A 20,078-nucleotide genomic window follows, 5' to 3' on the forward strand; every position below is an offset into this window, starting at 1 on the left:
ATGTCTTGCCCTTATTCCTAAAGTAGACTCTCCTAGTAGTTTCTCGAATTTGAGACCTATTAGTTTGAGTAATTTCACGGCCAAGATTATTTCCAAAATCCTATCTAGAAGAATGAATCCTATTCTTGGGAAGCTCATCTCGGAGAATCAGAGTGGTTTTATCAAGGGAAAAATGATTACTAAAAACATTCTCCTAGAGTAGGAGATTGCAAGGTGTGAACAAGAAGAACAGAGAAAGCAATGTAATTATAAAGCTTGACATGGCTAACAGAATTTCATGGACCTTCCTGATGTCAGTGATGAGGAAGTTTGGCTTCTCTGAACATTGGATTGATATTATCTGGGGCTTGTACAAGGAGTCTGGTACTCCATCATTATTAATGGGGCCAGAACTGTTTTCTTCACATCTTCACAAGGCCTCAAACAAGGGGATGCTTTATCTCCTTCGTTGTTTATTATTGAAGTCGAGCTTCTTTACAGATCTCTCAATGAGCTGAATAATTTTATAAGATTTACTCCTTTCAGTATGGTGATATCACATATGTCCTATCATTAACCATTTAGCTTATATGGATGATATTGTAATTTTCTGTGGAGGTAACAATATCACAATCAGTCTCATCAAGAAGCTTATTGATAGTTATGAAAATGCATCTGGCCAGAAAGTTAACAATGACAAGAGTTTCTTTATCATAGCTCCTCATACTTGTGATAATAGAATAAACATAAGTAGAAATATTATTGGTTTTATGGATAAGCCTTTCTCATTTATCTATCTGGGATGCCCTATCTATTATGGGAGAAAGACTACCAGTCTCTTTGATAGAATGCTCTCTAAAATTGTCAAAAAGCTTAATGGATGGCAAGGTAATATGATGTCTCCCGTAGGGAGAATGATCTTGATTAAACATGTCCTCCAGTCTCTTTCCACTTATATGTTGTCTGCTATGAACCCTCCTAAAGTAATTACTAAGCTCATGGAGAAGCACTTTACTAAGTTCTTTTGGGGTCTAATGAAGGTAAAATAAATATCATTGGAGTTCATGGAACAATCTTTGTCTTCCTAAAGACAAAGGTGGAGTTGATGTCAGGAAATGGAAGATATTATTGACACTCTTAGCATCAAAAGATGGTGGAGATTCAGAACTCAGCCTTCCCTTTGGGCCACTTTTCAAGAATAAATACTATAAAAGAGCTCATCTGGTGAGCAAAAGATTCAGTCAAGCTGATTCTCACATATGGAAAAATATGTTGAGGATTAGAGTTAAAACGGAGCATAATATCAGATGGGAAGTTCAAAAAGGCAACTGTAGTTTCTGGTGGGATAATTGAACCGGTAAATGTGTATTATCCAATCTTTTGCAAGGTGATAGTAGGTCTTCCCAACTACAGGTGAAGCAGTTTATGCATAATGAAGAATTATCGACAAGCTTAATGAAGTCCTCCCAGATCATCTCGCTGACTTCATTGTTCAATTGGATATTGGTGACCCAAACGAGGAAGACTTTCCTGTATGGAATATTTATGATAATGGACATTGTGAATACCTAATTTTTGTATTATTTTAACACCTCCTAAAGTCATTAGTGTTTTGTTGCTTTAATTATTTTTTCCAATTTTTGTGTCTCTGATTGCATATTTCCTATCATAAAAATACCAAAAAATAGTTCTTTCTTTATTTGTGCATTTTAGGAATTAACTAACTATTCAATTGGTGAATTAATCTAGTTAATTGATTATTTGAATAAGTTACTTAATTAATTTATTTATTTGTGTAAATTTAGTTTAATAAGTAGGATTAAGAAAGAAATTGGGCCAAATTTGAAAGAGAAAGTGGCCAAAAGCGCAAGATAAGGGGCTGCCCTTGAAAGGGTCTGAAACGACGTAGTTTTGCCTCAAAACTACGTCGTTTCATTAAGTGACCCAAGATCAAATCTCACCCATTGATCACCCCTTGATCTAATGGTCTATATTTGATCTCTCAAGAGGTATTTAAAGCCTCAAAATCTGAAAAATTCTCTCATTTCCCCCATAACTCTTTCTCTCTTCTCTCTCTTCTCTCCGCCGCCGCCGCCGAAAATCACCCATCAGCGGAGGACCACCTCCAAACATCTCCAAATTAACACAATGTAATCTCCACAACATCCTCTTCCCATATCTCCAAACCAATTCCTTCAAAACCCTCTCAAACTCCTTGAATTTTAGATCTAGGAAACTTTAGCCGCCACTTTTTGGTCCAAATTCTTGAAGCTCCGGCCAACACCACCCTACAACACATACATGAATGGATAGGGCTCCACGAGAACTATCTTTTCCTACCCATTTCACCTCCAAAATCCCCGTCGCCTCCGGCCCGCTCCTCACTGCCGCCGCGGCTCCACTGCCTCACCACCGCCAAAATGCCCCGAACCCCATCTTAGCTATTTTTCGACTCAAAGACACTCGTTTCTTTTGGCGAGATGCTAAAACTCATTTCGTTCTAGCATCTACCCAAAAGAAATGTGCGTTTCGGAGTCGGGCAGTTGCCTTTTAGCATCTCCGGCGTCTTTTCGTGGCTCGAACAACTTCAAGCATGCTTGTTAGGTATAATCGTCATTAATTTCTGATTTTTTATATTAGTCAATTATTTTTTGATTTTTGATTTTTCTGTTTTGGTTGTTTCTTGTTAATTAGAGTTTCAAGTTAGGTTTATTTAATTAGTTATCTCTATTTATTTTAGTGGTTTGTTAGATTTGTTATTGATTTAAACATGATCTTTAGTGTATTAGTTAAATCGTTCACTTAGTTAGTTGATTATTTAGTTGTTGTTAGTCGTTGTCCGATTGTAAACGATGCTCGTTCTGTTTTGAGCATTAGTTTGTGAATTTAGTTATTTGTTTAGTAATTAGTTTGCACAAATCGAATTCATTCCCATCAAGTTGGTTTGAATACTTAGTTCAATTACATTTTTAGTCTCGTCTATGCTTTGTCAGTTCATAGTTATTCAAGTTTGATTTGTGTTGAGCAAGTAGTTTATTGTTGATGGTTAAAATCTGAAGTTTAGTTTATTTTATCACAAAATAGGGTAATAGTAGCTTACTTTTACTAGTAGGGTGGCTGAAAGGACATTTTTTCTCCTTGCTTCTAACACAGCAGATTTTCAGGCTGTCCTTTCACCTTTGGGACAGACCTTGAATAATGTTTAGCACACAAAGTCAGTCTTTTGGACAGATTTTTGGTGAACCAAAATTTGTCCAAAAATCTGACTTTATTTGCCTATTGAAAGGACTGCTTTTCTCCTATAAAAGAGACTCTCTTACACTTAGAATACGAGTCCTTACTCACTGAAAAAGGCACACACACTCGATCTTACACATTCTGAAGGATCTTTACACACAATATACATGAGAGAGATTTTGAGCACAAAACAACAGAGAGTTTGAAAGCTTTTTAATTGAGTTTTCTAGAACTAAAATACTAAAAAGAACAAAGGTCCTTAAAGTTTAGTTTTTTCTGGGTTTTCCTTCTTTGAAAGTTTATTGAGCTTCGAGATCTATTCGAGTTGGTTTATCTGGTTATTTTTCTGTTCTTTGCTGCTGTCCCTTTGCTGTTTGTTGCTGTCACTGTTGCTGATTTTTAGTTCATCCATTGCTGGCATTTTTTCTGCTATCCAGGTAATTTCTTTAATGTACTGAGATCCTTGATCAGTAATTAATGCAAGTGAAGCAATTTGAGTTCTTCAGTGTATTTTGAGCTTTTGAAAACATTCTGTCCAGACTGCTTTAAATATCCCTCAAGTTGACTGGAATAAATGTTCAAGTGTTCGAATCCATCAGAATGTCGGCTTATGAATTTGTTTGCTTTCATGTACCAATAATAGATATGTAGAAGGTCTTGTGATTATTTTCAGTAACTTTATTTATCTATGTTAGATTATTGAGTTGCGGATTGCTTTGTTGTTAAACTTTTGATGGCCTTTATGTTTAATAAGTAGATTGTGTATGCAAAACCTTAAAAGATTCCATCTTTATGTGAGGTTTAAGTTCTGGAGTTTCATTTGCCACGGTTTGGATAGGAACGTAGCCATAGAGTTATTTTGAATGCCTATTAGGTTCGTCATTGAGCTTTGTCCGACTCTCATTGGAAGTATTACTCTTGATACCCGGATTAGAAAACTTTAGTAATATTAAAGATTACATGGAGTTATTTTTTCAAGCTTATTGTTTGGAGTTTGTAAAGAGGTTTAGAGTTGGTAAAGGTTAGTTCTCCATGATATAGTATTTATTTGTTTGTTAAGATCATAGGTATTGAGTTATGGAATTAGCTTGTGTTAGTAATTTGCTCACTGTCAAGAAGGGTTAAAGAATTAAAATATTTAGCCTTAGACATCATGTTTGTCATGGTATTTAAAATTAGAAATCATTTGGTCAAGGTGAATAGAGTTTACGTGTCTAAGAGTTGATCATTTTATTTGAGTCATGGGGTTATTTATTTATAATTAAAAGGAATATTATACATTAATTTTGTCTTACTTTATTTATATATATTTTTCTTTAATTGCTTGTAGTATTTTGCTCTATTCAATAAAAATGCAAAAATAGATAAAAAAGGATCGGGCAGTGGGTTGGCTGAAAGTTTAGTTTCTACTAGGCCCAACGTAAATGACATAGGTCAGCTGGTCCAATTCCTTTAAAAAACAAAAGTTGACTAAGTTCTTACATCCTAATTTATTGAAGTAGTTTTAAAAACAATCTGTTCTTTTTAAATTATTATTAAAATAACTTAATAATTTTCTTTCTTAATAATTTCAAATATTGATCATGTGTTCTTACATGATCCTTGGTTAATTTTAATGATAAAATGGTCATATGTGCACCTCCTCTCCTTGACTCTTTCAATATTAATTGTATTTAAACCATGTGTACCGACACATTCTTTTTTTAGTACATATAATCAAATAAGGACCTTGTGTGCTTGTACGCTCCAAGGCAAAAATTATTAATTATTAAGCGGTACTAAACAATAGTAACTTAAGGCAAATAATACACACTTTATCTAAAAATAATTCAAGCCAATTTTTAGTCAATAAAAGTGACCGTTCTAGAACCACGGGATTCGAGGAATGCCTTACACCTTCTCCCCGGTCAATAAAATTCCTTACCCGGACTTTATTTTCGCAGACCAATAATAATAGAGTCAAATCTTTCTTTGATTAGGGATTTAAATAAAAGGTGACTTGGAACACCAACAAAATCAATTCCAAGTGGCGACTTTGTAAATAAAATAATCCCTACTCAATTTTGTCACTTTAATTGAAAAAACCCTTTAATCCACATAATATCTTTTTGGGGTAGAAAAGGGGTGTGACAGGCATTTCTCTTCTACTTCTGCGGCAATCTATTAGATTCAAAAAGTAAAAAAATGATTTCATAAGCAAAATCTGGCATAACTCTATCCATTTCAAAATCTCTTTTATTACTTGGAGACTTTTTAAAAATAGATTGCCTTTTGATGATGTTATGTGCATATTTGGCAGTAATATCATTTCTAGATGTTTCTGTTATCTTTCTGCGCAGGTAGAAAAAATGCAGCATATTTTTAACAATAGCAACGCAACAAACTTCATTTGGAATTCCATTGGAAATTCACTTAGAATCAAGCATCAACAAGAACATGTAATTGCTACTATCAAGGGATAGTGGGAGACGAATGCCAACGATAGAGTTAATAAACAAATCCTCTAGATTACCCCATGGTCATCTGTTGAGAACACTAGAAGTAGAGAAATGTGTGTAGATATGGAAAGCAGAAGAAGTTTCAACTCAATACTATGAAACATCAAAGCATTGGACTTTAAAAGCAGTAATCTCCAAATTTATTCCAGGTGACTTTGCTCAACTGGATTGGCCTTCATTGTGTGAAAAAATAGAGAGACTCAAGCCATCGCAAAAATGGATGCAAGTTATATGGGAACCTCCTTTGCTGGGAACTGTCATAGTTAACACAGATGGTAGCTTTAGCAAGGAAAATGAAAAGCCGGCATAGGAGGGGTGGTTAGGAACTATCATGGCGACCTTATAATGGCCTTTTCTGTGCCCATAAATTGTGTTAGCAACAATATGACGGAGGCTAAAACAGCTGAGTTTGGAGGAAAATGGTGTAGCTAGGGGTGTCAATGGATATTTGAAAATCGACTGAACCGTACCGCACCAAACCGATTTTTAGGTTTCTTTTAAAGAAACCGTACAATTTTATATAAATTTATAACCATACCGATAATTAGGGTAGGTTTTTTATTTCATAAAAATAAACCAAAAAACTATCGAACCGTACCGAATAAATTTTACATGTGAAATATTTATATAGTAAGTTTATAACTAATAAAGCATTAAATTTTTCATTGAGCCTTGAAATTATAAAAACTGTTACAAGCCAACAAGTAATTAAACTCAAAATACTAATTCCTAAAATCTATTATGCTACTTATACTTAAACTAAATTATTTCAAGTATCTTTATTAGCAAGACACAAAGTATTCTAGCGATTATGAGTAACAAACTACAATGTATTGAATATGTTTCCTTTCATATAATTTAGATTTATCTTTTTTGAATATTTAATATAGACTTTATTCTTGAGTCTCAGCTTGGTTAATATCTTTTATTTTTTTTGCTTTTACTATAGTTGATGGATCTATACTCTAGCCATCTTTCATATTTTTTTAATTCATCACCCTTTAAAAAATAAAAATGTCTAGAAAATTTTGCTAAGTCCTATAAAAGAACGTATGTTATCTACTGGTAAATTTTACATGACATTTTAAAAAATACCGAAAATTAACCGAACCGTACCGATACCGAAGTGAAACCGACATGATTGGGATGGTTTCGAAAAGTCTAATTTTGGTTATACATAATAGAATAATCAAAAAATTAGTATGGTACAAATTTTATAAAATAACCGGCTGAACCGAACTATTGACACCCCTAGGTGTAGCCAAAATGGATACACCAATTTTTCGCTTGAACTTAGACTCTATGATTATTGTCCAGATGCTTACAGAAAGAGACTCTAACAACTTGAAGATCAAGATGGTGACTGGTAGAACCTCTAACATTGTTCAACATGCTAGAATTAATATAAAGCATTGTTTTAGAGAAGGCAACCAAGTAGCCGATTCTCTCGCATAGTTGGCCACAACTACAAATCAGAGGATAGTATTCCACTCGTTCCAACAACTTCCTAACAATGTAAAAGGCCCTTTCTTGTTAGATAAATAGCAGCTTCCTAGCATAAGGACTAAGTATGAAAAATCTAATTTTTTCGTCAGTTAATATGTACATAGATTTTCTGAGGAAGGAGGGCTTATGTATGAACCTCCTGTCCTGTTATTTTGGGGGTGATGGAATCACCGTTGTATTTTTTTGAGGTAAAGTATAGCCCCGCTTGTTACACTTTTTGGGAATACAACCCAACTCAGACCTCTGTCTAGAAAATTTAAATAAAAAAAAATCCAATTAAGTTTTGTACGGATAAAGTTATTAAAATAGAAAAATAAGAAGGCAACAACTTGTATGTATGAAGCTGAAATCGCTAATAATCACAGGTCAACCATAAGATGATGAATTTGTTCCTGTGCTATATATAAGAGTTGGTTACGTCCGAAATCCTTACCTTAATCACGGAGGGGGGGGGGGATGTCAACGGGGCAGTGACCAGTGATTGTATTAACATTTCTCTATATATTTTTGGGGAACTAAGGGTGGACTCTTGATAAACTAACTGTTGGGATTTTAAGCTTGTGTAACTTAAAGATGGTGAATGAGAAATGGAGGAAAAATGAAATATTTGAGTTTCTCTTGGGAAAGGGACATTGTCCCATATCGGAGGAAGAAAAGGCTTTTGATGGGTATATATATAATTGCTCTTCTTCTAGCTCTTAAAGAGTTAAGAAAAAGGCAAGCCTCGCGCCGTCGTCGTCGTCGCTCGCTCGGCTCGGCTTTGGCTTTGGCTACGGCTACGGCTACGGCTACGGCTACGGCTACGGATTTGGTCAAAGATTGATTGATTAATCTTTTTGGACAAAATTCCTTTCAATTATTTAATTAAATAATTAACGAAAAATTCAATCCGGAATAACCCATGACCCGCGACCCGGTTCGGTCAGGCCCGTTTTCTTTTCCGAATTATTTTAAATATATTTTTCCCGCAATATTTCAAATACCCCTTTTCAACAGCCATGGCTGTTTCTGAAAGGTTGCAAACCTTTTCAGAAACATTGCCATCAACTCTATAAATAGAGTTTGAATCCCAGAATCTTAACTTATGAAATTTTCTGAGCTTCTTCTTCTTTTTCTTTTGCACAATATTTTTCAGTGTGTTTTACGACCATTGAGTGGTTCGCAGTTCATCAGAGTTTTGGTACCTATACACTGGTGAGTTAAATCGTTCTATCATGGGAGGATATATTCCAGCACCTCGGGTACTTGAGAGGAATAATTTTCTTAAGGACACACTGTGTATTCAGTGGGCTCGATTTATTCCTATACTGTTTTCTTGTTTTTCAGAATCTATTTCGGTAAACAAGTATTACTAACTTTCTGTTTTGTTTTTTTCAGAAAGTTTAATTGTTTATTACAGCAATACAGAATAATAACAATCTTAAGGAAATTAATTTTTTTTTTATATTTTGTATTTTTGTTTGTGGAGATTAAAACCTATGTGGTTTTCTACTCCTTCTGAATTTTACTATTCTGATTTGAAGATATAAAAACTTCATCAGAGTATTGAAATTCGTAAAACGATTTGAAGAACATAAAAACTTCATCGTTTTTCTGTAAAACAGTATATAAAAACTTCGATTTTTATACATACTGTTTTTTTTTATTATTATTTTTTTTTTAATAATAACAGTATTGTGTACTGTTCTGATTTTGCTATTAATTATAACGGAAATTCTTCTGCGACTATTGCGGCGACGACGAATAGCCTCGTCAAGCCGAACTGCTGTTCCACCGGCAGAGAAACCGGGGAAATTTTCCAGAGCCAACTTCAAAGGATGGCAGCAAAGGGTGTTCTTCTGGCTTACCACACTTGGTATGAAGAAATTCACTAGTGAAGAACCTCCAGTGCCTGCTGCGGACATGCTGGACAACGAGAAATTCATGATTGTTGAGGCGTGGAAGCAGGCAGATTTTCTTTACAAAGGCTATATCTTAAGCGCTTTAGAGGATGACTTGTACAATGTGTACAGTGCGATGAATACTTCGAAAGAATTATGGGACGCACTTGAGAAGAAGTACAAGACTGAAGATGCATGCTTGAAGAAGTTCGTGGTTGCCAAGTTTCTAGACTATAAAATGATAGACAGTAAAACTGTTGGAACCCAAGTTCAGGAGCTTCAACTTATTTTTCATGACCTTATTGCTGAAGATATGGTCGTGAATGAAGCATTTCAAGTGGCTGCAATGATTGAAAAATTTCCTCCTTCGTGGAGAGATTTCAAGAACTATCTTAAGCACAAGCGCAAAGAAATGAAGTTGGAAGATCTTGTGATTCGTCTCAAGATTGAGGAAGACAACAAAACAGCCGAGAAGAAGTCTCGTAGAAATTCAACGATCATGGGAGCTAATATCGTTGAGGAGACTGCTCCAAAAAGTAAGAAGAGAAAGAGGTCTTCTGGACAGACTAAGGAGCAGAACAAAAAGAAATTCAAGGGCAACTACTACAATTGTGGAAAAACCGGTCACAAAGCTCCTGATTGTCGTCTCCCGAAAAAGTATAAGAAGAAAGGACATGCCAACATAGTGGAGAAGAATTATGACATTGATGATCTATGTGCAATGCTTTCGGAATGCAACCTAGTTGGAAATTCGAAGGAGTGGTGGATTGACTCTGAAGCCACTCGACATATTTGTGCTGTCAAGGAAGCATTTGCGACTTACTCTACTGCTGGTCCCGAAGAAGAGCTTTCCATGGGAAATACTGCAACAGCCAAGATTGAAGGTTATGGGAAAATATTCCTGAAGATGACTTCCGGCAAGGTGTTAACGCTCAACAACGTTCTTCATGTTCCTACTATTAGGAAGAATTTAGTTTCTACTTCTTTGCTTGTTAAGAACGGATTCAAATGTGTATTTGTTTCTGATAAAGTTGTTGTAAGCAAGAATGAAATGTATGTTGGAAAGGGCTACCTCACAGAGGGCCTCTTCAAACTAAATGTAATAGTTGTTGACAGTATGAATAAAATTGCAGCTTCTTCTTATTTATTGGAGTCAAATAATTTATGGCATATTCGTTTAGGACATGTCAATTACAAAACCTTGCGGAAGTTAATTAATTTAGAAGTGTTGCCTAAATTCGAGTGTAATAAATCAAAATGTCAAATATGTGTTGAGTCTAAGTTTGTAAAACATCCTTATAAGTCTATTGAAAGGAATTCAAATCCTTTAGACTTAATTCATACTGACATTTGTGATATGAAGTCGACACCATCTCGAGGTGGGAAAAAGTATTTTATTACTTTTATTGATGACTGCACTCGATATTGTTATGTTTATTTGCTTAACAGTAAGGATGAAGCAATTGAAGTATTTAAGCAATATAAGAATGAAGTGGAGAATCAATTGAATAAAAAGATCAAAATGATTAGAAGTGATAAGGGTGGAGAATATGAATTTCCATTTGTAGAAATATGTTCGGAATATGGAATTATCCATCAAACTACTACACCTTACACACCTCAATCTAATGGAATTGCGAAAAAGAAAAATCGGACATTAAAGGAAATGATGAATTCTTTATTAATAAGTTCCGGATTATCGCAGAGTTTGTGGGGCGAAGCTATCCTTACAGCTAACCGAATACTCAACAGAGTACCCCACAGCAAAACGCAATCTATTCCATATGAAAAATGAAAAGGAAGAAAACCCAACTTGAAATATTTTAAAGTGTGGGGATGTCTAGCAAAGGTACAAGTTCCTTTACCTAAAAGAGTTAAAATCGGACCAAAAACTGTTGATTGTATTTTCATTGGATATGCTACAAATAGAAAAGTATGTCGGTTTTTGGTTCATAAATCTGATAATCCCGAAATTCACATTAATACGGTAATGGAATCAGATAATGCTGAATTCTTTGAAAGCATCTATCCGTATAAAACTGAATGTGAGTCGTTAAGTGAAAGACCTAAATGACCTCGGGAAGAACCAAAGGAAAATACTCCAAGTATAGAAGATCCAAGGCGTAGCAAACGTCAAAGAACATCTACTTCCTTTGGACCAGATTTTGTGACATTCTTGCTTGAAAATGAGCCTCAAACTTTTAAAGCAGCTATGTCATCTTCTGATTCAGCATTTTGGAAAGAGGCAGTCAATAGTGAGATTCAATCAATTTTGGATAACCATACATGGGAATTGGTAGATCTTCCTCCAGGAAATAAGCCTTTAGGTTCGAAATGGATCTTTAAACGGAAAGTGAAAGCTGATGGCACTATTTACAAATATAAGGCAAGACTTGTTGCCAAAGGTTATAGACAAAAGGAAGGCCTTGATTACTTTGATACTTACTCACCAGTAACGAGGATAACATCTATTAGGGTGTTAGTGGCACTAGCGGCCGTGTATGGTCTTGAAATCCATCAAATGGATGTTAAAACAACTTTCTTAAATGGAGAATTAGAGGAAGAGATTTACATGGAACAACCTGAGGGTTTTGTGATAACTGGTAAAGAAAAGAAAGTGTGCAAACTTATTAAGTCACTTTATGGACTTAAACAAGCACCCAAACAATGGCATGCCAAATTTGACCAAACAATGTTGGCAAGTGGGTTTAAAATCAACGAGTGCGAAAAATGTGTTTACATTAAAAACACTCCAGGTCATGAGGTCATTGTTTGTTTATATGTTGATGACATGTTGATAATGAGCAAAAACATAGCAGATATAAATTCTACTAAGCGCATGTTGGCTAGCAAATTCGATATGAAAGACTTAGGAGTTGCTGATGTGATCTTAGGAATCAGAATTTACAAGACTCCACAAGGTCTAGCATTATCACAGTCTCACTACATTGAAAAGGTACTTGGCAAGTTCAAGTATTTGGATTTCAAAATTGCCAAGACTCCAATTGACGTGAGTTATGCACTTCAAAAGAATGAAGGTGAAAGTGACTCACAATTAGATTATGCAAGAGTATTGGGAAGTTTGATGTATATCATGAATTGTACACGACCAGATATAGCATGTGCTATTAGTAAATTGAGTCGGTTTACAAGTAATCCCAATCATATACATTGGATGGAAATGAAACGAGTTTTGGGGTATCTCAAACATACCCAAAATTACGCTTTGCATTATAACAAATATCCCTCCGTGATCAAGGGATATAGTGATGCAAATTGGATCACTAGATCATCTGAAGTTAAATCTACGAGTGGATATGTTTTCACAATTGGGGGTGGAGCAGTGTCTTGAAAATCATCCAAACAAACGTGCATCGCCCGTTCTATAATGGAATCTGAATTCATAGCTTTAGATAAGGCCGGTGAAGAAGCTAAATAGCTCCGGAATTTCTTGGAAGATATTCCATTTTGGCCCAAACCTTTGGCACCTATTTGTATACATTGTGATAGTCAAGCGGCAATAGGCAGGGTAGGGAGCGTTATGTTTAACGAAAAATCTCGTCATATACGACGGAGACACAATACCGTTAGACAACTACTCTCTAGTGGTGTTATCACAATTGACTACATAAAGTCAAGAGATAACGTGTCGGATCCACTTACAAAAGGCCTATCTAGAGAGGCAGTTGAAAGATCATCAAAGGGAATGTGGTTAAGGTCTAGGACAAGTCATCATGACGGTAACTCTACCTAGCAGACTGGAGATCCCACGAGCTAGGTTCAAAGAGATCAAACAAAGTTATGAATGACGGTTCAACATTGTCAAATAACTCAACCCATTCTCGTGATGAAGACAATGTTCAGAAATCGAGGTAAAGCATTAAGGCTTTTTGATGAGTCAACAAAGCTTAAAGGTTTTTTAATGATTTGCTAAGTCTGGTAGGATATGATCAGATAGTGTGTCTATAGGATTATACGTTTAGAAATCACCTATGTGAGTGTGAAGTGTAAGCCGCTTCAAGGAGAATGAAAGTAAAGGCTCATTCTCTAAGCACTCATGAAACCAGGCGGTGTTCATGGCTGAAACGAACACAACCGTGAGAACCATAGATGGTTAAGGATTGATTGTGTGACTTATGTTGTCTAGGTATACAACAAAGCTCGACGGTTCAAAGATATCAAATCTACCGATTGACCGAGTATATCCGATATAAGTTCACTGCGGAAAGTTCAAAGGGAAACCTACTTATCCAGATGCAATTAATTCTTGCATGTAAAACACACACGCGTCCGTGCATTCCTTTATTTTATAGCCATTCCCCATTCATGTGGGGGATTGTTGGGATTTTAAATTTGTGTAGCTTAAAGAGGGTGAATGAGAAATAGAGAAAAAATAAAATATTTGAGTTTCCCTTGGGAAAGGGACATTGTCCCATATCGGAGGAAGAAAAGGCTTTTGATGGGTATATATATAATTGCTCTTCTTCTAGCTCTTAAAGAGTTAAGAAAAAGGCAAGCCTCTCTCCGTCGTCGTCGTCGCTCGCTCGCTCGGCTACGGCTATGGCTTCGTCTACGGCTACGGCTACGGCTGCGGATTCGGATTCGGATTCGGATTTGGTCAAAGATTGATTGATTAATCTTTTTGGACAAAATTTCTTTCAATTATTTAATTAATTAATTACATAATTAACGAAAAATTCAATCCGGAATAACCCATGACCCGCGATCCGGTTCGGTCAGGCCCGTTTTCTTTCCCGGATTATTTTAAATATATTTTTCCCGCAATATTTCAAACACCCCTTTTCAACAGCCATGGCTGTTTCTGAAAGGTTGTAAACCTTTTCAGAAACATTGCCATCAACTCTATAAATAGAGTTTGAATCCCAGAATCTTAACTTACGAAATTTTCTGAGCTTCTTCTTCTTCTTCTGCACAATATTTTCCAGTGTGTTTTACGACCATTGAGTGGTTCGCAGTTCATCAGAGTTTTGGTACCTATACACTGGTGAGTTAAATCGTTCTATCATGGGAGGATATATTCCAGCACCTCGGGTACTTGAGGGGAATAATTTCCTTAAGGACACACTGTGTATTCAGTGGGCTCGATTTATTTCTATACTGTTATCTTGTTTTCCAGAATCTATTTCGTTAAACAAGTATTACTAACTTTCTGTTTTACTTTTTTAGAAAATTTAATTGTTTATTACAGCAATACAGAATAATAACACTAACAACCGCCGAAAGCAGATTCATACGAATTTTTAATTCATTAATATATACTTGCTGTAAATTCTCACTTAAATACTTTCGTTCTTTCTAAGATAAAGCAAATAATAAGAATATTAGATTTATGAAATACGTTTACCTATTTAAAACTAAGAGCAAGTTTAGTACTCTCCGTACAGAAAAGTTGAATAAACAATGCTCTTGATCAAGATTTAGAAGGAAAAAAGAGTAGGATAACAACTACGGTATCATGTTTACAAGTTCAGTAATTTTTCTATATATCGAGTTTCCTCTTTTTTCTTTTCTTATTAATAACCTTGTAGAGAGAGAAGGTATTGGGGCATGCCAACTGTTTTCAAGGATTATTAGGAAAAGCATGGGAATCTGACAAATATTAAGACCTCTACACTATGCTCAAAAATCAAAATTATGTCACTATTAGAATTGCATGCGGCGAAAATGCTTAAAAGAATATATTGCGTACTGTAACACTCTCTCTCTCTCATCTAATCTGTCTACTAGTAACTTGATGTTACAAGTGTGTCTATACATATACGGACACACAATATTAGAGGCGAAGCCTTGATTTTAACTTTATAAATTCTAGATTTAGAATAAAGATTTCCTATCTTTATAACTAGATTTTAATGTATGTACATTTTTAATGAACTTTTTAATACAATATAATATACTGTTTAAATAAAAGCTACTAGGTTTGATCAAACTTGTATTTGGACTACTTCTACCTCCGCTCCTGCACAATATAGGTGATAAGTTTTGTAGTGTTTTAGTTCTTTTTGTTATTTTCCATCTGGCGATTCTGATGAAAAGAATAAACTACAACGTCACTGTAGAAAAGCCAAATAAAAAGATGCTTTGGAATGCAAGTGTTTTGACAAACCTCAAAATCTACCTAACGTGGTAGATAAACTACTCTTATATATACGATAGTTATTCGAAAAGGAAGCTAAGGTGTTTCTGGTTGAAATTGAGTTTGGTATATATGTCCTTAATTTGAGTTATCTTTGATCTTCACCATACTTTATTCCCCAACATCTTTCCATATTTTATGATAAGTGTTATCAACACCTTTCTTTCTTTTTCAAAAACTGTTGTTGAAAAATCAAAATTTACAACGTGCTAGTATTTTGAGAATACGTAGCCATACAGTGCAATACCACAATCCCGAGATATTTCCTAGTACAATCATTGGAATGTTTTGCTTTTACCTTAAGAAACTTCTAACAAAACAATAAAAATTATAGATCTAGAGAAGGACCTCAGAATTTTAAGCAGATGAGGAGCTAGGATGTCAAGCTTATATATTCGGAATTTTAATCGTTTCAAATTACTGAGTTTTTTTAAATTAATAATTTATATATATTTAATAAATTTTTAAGACAAATACATGATTCGAACTAAAAATACCGAGTTCAGCTGAACCCACTTCCGACACTCTATCGATCTCCGCCCCTGAGTTTGAGGTACAAATATCTATACGATCACCTTGTAGTAAAAAATTACAATTACAGATTAAACCATGAATTCAGGGGCTTGGTAGAATTTAGTGTTTTGATATGGAAAATTTATGCCAAACACATTATAAATAAAGTTAGATATTCATTTCCAAACTTACTCCCTCAACTCAAAATTCAACATGTCTAAATTTTGGATGTGCTAGTGTATACAAGAGCTAATTGAAGTTCTCCCACTTTCGATGTTCTTTCAATTCTATTTTAAGATCATAGTTGATTGGCTTTACAAAGATTTAAGCTTTTAATTAGTTTCATAAATTGGTTATGATATTATTCTAAAACCGGCACAGGTAAAGATATCAAATTAGTTTAGAATATTAGAAGAAAAGCAAAATGCTAGCTGATCAATAATTTGAGAATGTAATCTTTGATATGATTTGTTTCCTCAGCTTGAAAGAATAAAAAGAACAATTAATGTTTCAAGAACGTTCATTGCACACACATAGTAACACGAACCTCAAATTCTGGTACGTGCCTTTGCTATATATCCTACATGTGCTGCTGCCGAAATCCTATCTTCCATAGATTCTTATAATTAAAGTTAATAAATTCCTTTTCCCACTCAAACCACGTACGCACAGTTGAGTTGTTGGGCTAAACATGCTTAAAAATACTTTCAACATGATTAGATTTTATTCAATTTTACCCAAAAGGCTTCACAATACTCTTAAAAATATTCAATACTTTATAAGTAATTTCTTTTTCTTTTCCATATATCTTTAGCTAAGTCTGCATTGACTCCAAGAATTCGGGTTTTTCGAGATAATTTCCATCCATGTGATTTTAGGTCTACCTTATTTCTTTTTAACACCTTCCCCCACTATACTTTCACACCTATAGACCGGTTCATCTGTAGGTCGATGGCAGAGGCGGATCCAGGATTTAAATCTTATGGGTTCAATATTTAAAGTTATGGGTTCATATCTACTATTTTTGTAATTTTAATGAATTTTTACATACAAATTTTTTCTCAGCGTCAAAAGTTATGGGTTCAGTTGAACCCGTAATTAATACACTACATCCGCCTCTGGTCGATGGAGGACATGAACAAACCATCTCAAGCGACTTTCTCTCATTTTATCCTCAATGTGTGCTACTTGCACCTACTAGAGAATGTGATCATTTTTTATTCGGCAAAGGGCCAAATATATCCCTCTACTTTTGAAAATGGTCTAAGAATATCCTCGTTATACTATTGAGTTATCTATACCCCTGCAGTCATACTTTGGGTTCAAATATACCGCTCATTTAAACGGAGGGACACGTGTCATCGTCCTGTTGGTCAATTCTAAATATCTCCTAATTAATTAAAAAGACCCATTACCCATACACGAAAAATATATTTTTTTTTGTAAAAACTGAAAAAAACTGAATTTTTTTTTTTTACTAAAAACTGAAAAAAACGAAAATATTTTTTTTCCCAGTTTTTACAAAAAAACTGCCTTAGAAAAAACTGAAAAAACAAAAAGCTGAAAATCAATTTTCTAAAGCAATTTTTTTTGTAAAAACTGGAAAAAACTGAAATATTTTTTTACTAAAAACTGAAAAAAACGAAAATATTTGTTTTCCAGTTTTTACAAAAAAACTGCTTTTAAAAAGGCTGAAAATATTTTCTAAAACAATATTTTTGTAAAAACTGAAAAAAACTAAAAATTAATTTTCTAAAGCAATGTTTTTGTAAAAACTGAAAAAACAAATATTTTCGTTTTTTTTCAGTTTTTAGTAAAAAATATTTCAGTTTTTTCCAGTTTTTAATTGCTTTAGAAAATTGATTTTCAGCTTTTGTTTTTCCAGTTTTTACAAAAATATTATTTTAGAAAATATTTTTCAGTTTTTTCTAAGGCAGTTTGTTTGTAAAAACTGATTTTTTTTCTTCGTTTATTTCAGTTTTTAGTAAAAATAATTTTAATTTTTTCCAGTTTTTACAAAAAATAATAATTATTTTTCGTGTTTGGGTAATGAGTCTTTTTAATTAATTAGGAGATATTTAGTATTGACCAACATGACGATGACACGTGTCCCTCCGTTTAAATGAGGGATATATTTGAACCCAAAGTATGACTGCAGGGGTATAGATAACCCAATAGTATAACGAGTGATATTCTTAGATCATTTTCGAAAGTAGGGTGGTATATTTGGCCCTTTGCCGTTTTTTATTTTATCTGATCTTGTGTGACCGTTCATCCACCTTAGCATTTGAATTTCTACAACACTTATTTTTTTTGGATATGTTGAACTTTAGCTGCCCAATATTCACTACCATATAATATAGTTGATCTGATAGTTGTTCTATAGAACTTACTTTTCACCTTGGTAGACATTCTTCTATCACATAACATCCTAGTAGCACTTCTCCAATTGAACCATCCAGTTTTAATCCTATGAGTAATATCTTCATCTATTATTCCATTAACTTAAAACAACGTGCCTAAATATTTAAATTGCTCGGCACCACATTCCATCTAGTCTCACGTCAACTTGATTCTTCTCATGCTGATTAAACTTGCAATGCATGTTCTCAATCTCACTTTACTTGTCTTAGAACCCTTACTCTCTATGGTGTTTCTCCATAGCTCAAGCTTTAAGCTGACACCCTCGATAGCTTGGTCAATTAGCACAATATCGTTAACAATATCATACACCATGGGGCCTTATCTTGTATTTAGTTGGTTAGCTCAATGCAAAACCCTGTATAAACCCTCTATGATGGAAAAATCCTCCATATCTCCTATATTAATGTTTTTATGCTAGTGACAACTTCTTCATACAAGTTCTTTAACTATGATATTTATATATTTAATATGAGTTCCTTTCTTCTTCATTCATGGGTGAATGACCTTCATGATAACATAATCTCTTAATACTTAATTTTAAAAATTCAATCCAGTCATTGATTCAGGGTCTAGGAAATCATATTGAAAGACACCAAATTTGTAAGATTTTATTCTGCATGAGGCAAAGTAGTCTTAGAAACATGAATAACAAGTATATGTTTGATCTTCATGATTAAAAGATGAATTAATGAGAAAAGGCGAGATGACCTGGAGATAATTATATAGTTTTTGTCCAAACAAGCTATCCAAATAAAATCTTCAAAGGCAGAAAAAAAGAGAGGTTCTAAACATGTTAATGCGGCGACACTGAGAATATAAACTTAAAGTAGCATTTTTTTTAGTTATCTGCGAGGAATATGTGTATTCACCAGAATGACGTTACAAATTGTTTCATCTCCATACATATTGAAATGTCACTTCATACTTTTGCAATGAAAAATGCCTCCGAATATCAATATCCAAGAGTTTGTGTCATACTCTAGAATCTTCACATTTTTTTTTTGTTTTTCACCCAATGCTTGGTATCCATATTGGAACCCGATTAAATCTCGATTTGCACCGAGAAATCTCACATTGATGGATAAAACGCTCGTTAACAAATGTGATTCAATACCCACCACTTAAAAATGAGACCGTTAGTTAAGAACGAAGAAGTAACCACTCCACCACAATCCTTGTTGGTGAATCTTGACGTTATTACTTTATTTTAATCATTAGGAAAATCAGTTAATTAACACTAAGGGGTCATTTGGTTGGAAATATATATGTTATCCCAGGATTAATTATCCTTCCACCTTTCCATGAGGATAAAAAAATATTATAATATCCCGAGATAATTAATCTCGAGATTAATTATATCACACTTTTTTCCCAACAAAACATGGGATAAACTCTTCTTAAGTTTAGTTGCGGAATTAATTATTCCTTGTCCCTCGTACCAAAGGAGACCTAAAGCTTAAGTGGTTAACTTTTTATCTAATCATTTGTACATACCAAAATAAAGAAATTTTTTGCTATATAGCTTTATATATATATGGTATGACAGTGTGGTTTATATTATCCTTCGTAAAGTAAATCAAGTATTATACTTAAATATTCATGCATGTAAAGTTTGTTAAAGACTCGAATTTCTTTTTCCATGACCAAACTTTTGTAATAAGATTTTTCATGACCAAATGTTTAAAGAAGAACGTGGGAAAGAGATAGCATTTATAAACATTGTTGCATTTCCATTTTAAACAGAAATTACATTCAACATTCGGCATTTCCCATGAAGATCATGGCCTAATATAAAGAGCCATGAAAGGTGGGAAGATTGACATACAGTACAAAAGTTAGAACCAAAAAAAAGAAAGAAGAGAGAGTCAATATTAGCAAAGCCTC

General features: G+C 34.1%; 1 protein-coding gene across 1 annotated transcript; it reads left to right on the top strand.

The window, feature by feature from the left end:
* The first annotated feature begins 569 nt into the window (after nucleotides 1-569).
* Nucleotides 570-3,619, top strand: LOC142168878 (uncharacterized). Its single transcript, XM_075230046.1, has 2 exons — nucleotides 570-1,019; nucleotides 3,515-3,619. Exons 1-2 carry the CDS (start codon nucleotides 570-572, stop codon nucleotides 3,617-3,619), a joined length of 555 nt encoding a protein of 184 aa, XP_075086147.1.
* The last annotated feature ends 16,459 nt before the right edge of the window (nucleotides 3,620-20,078 follow it).

This window comes from Nicotiana tabacum, chromosome 14 (genome assembly GCF_000715075.1).
Source record: "Nicotiana tabacum cultivar K326 chromosome 14, ASM71507v2, whole genome shotgun sequence".
In the NCBI taxonomy this organism is placed as follows: domain Eukaryota; kingdom Viridiplantae; phylum Streptophyta; class Magnoliopsida; order Solanales; family Solanaceae; genus Nicotiana; species Nicotiana tabacum.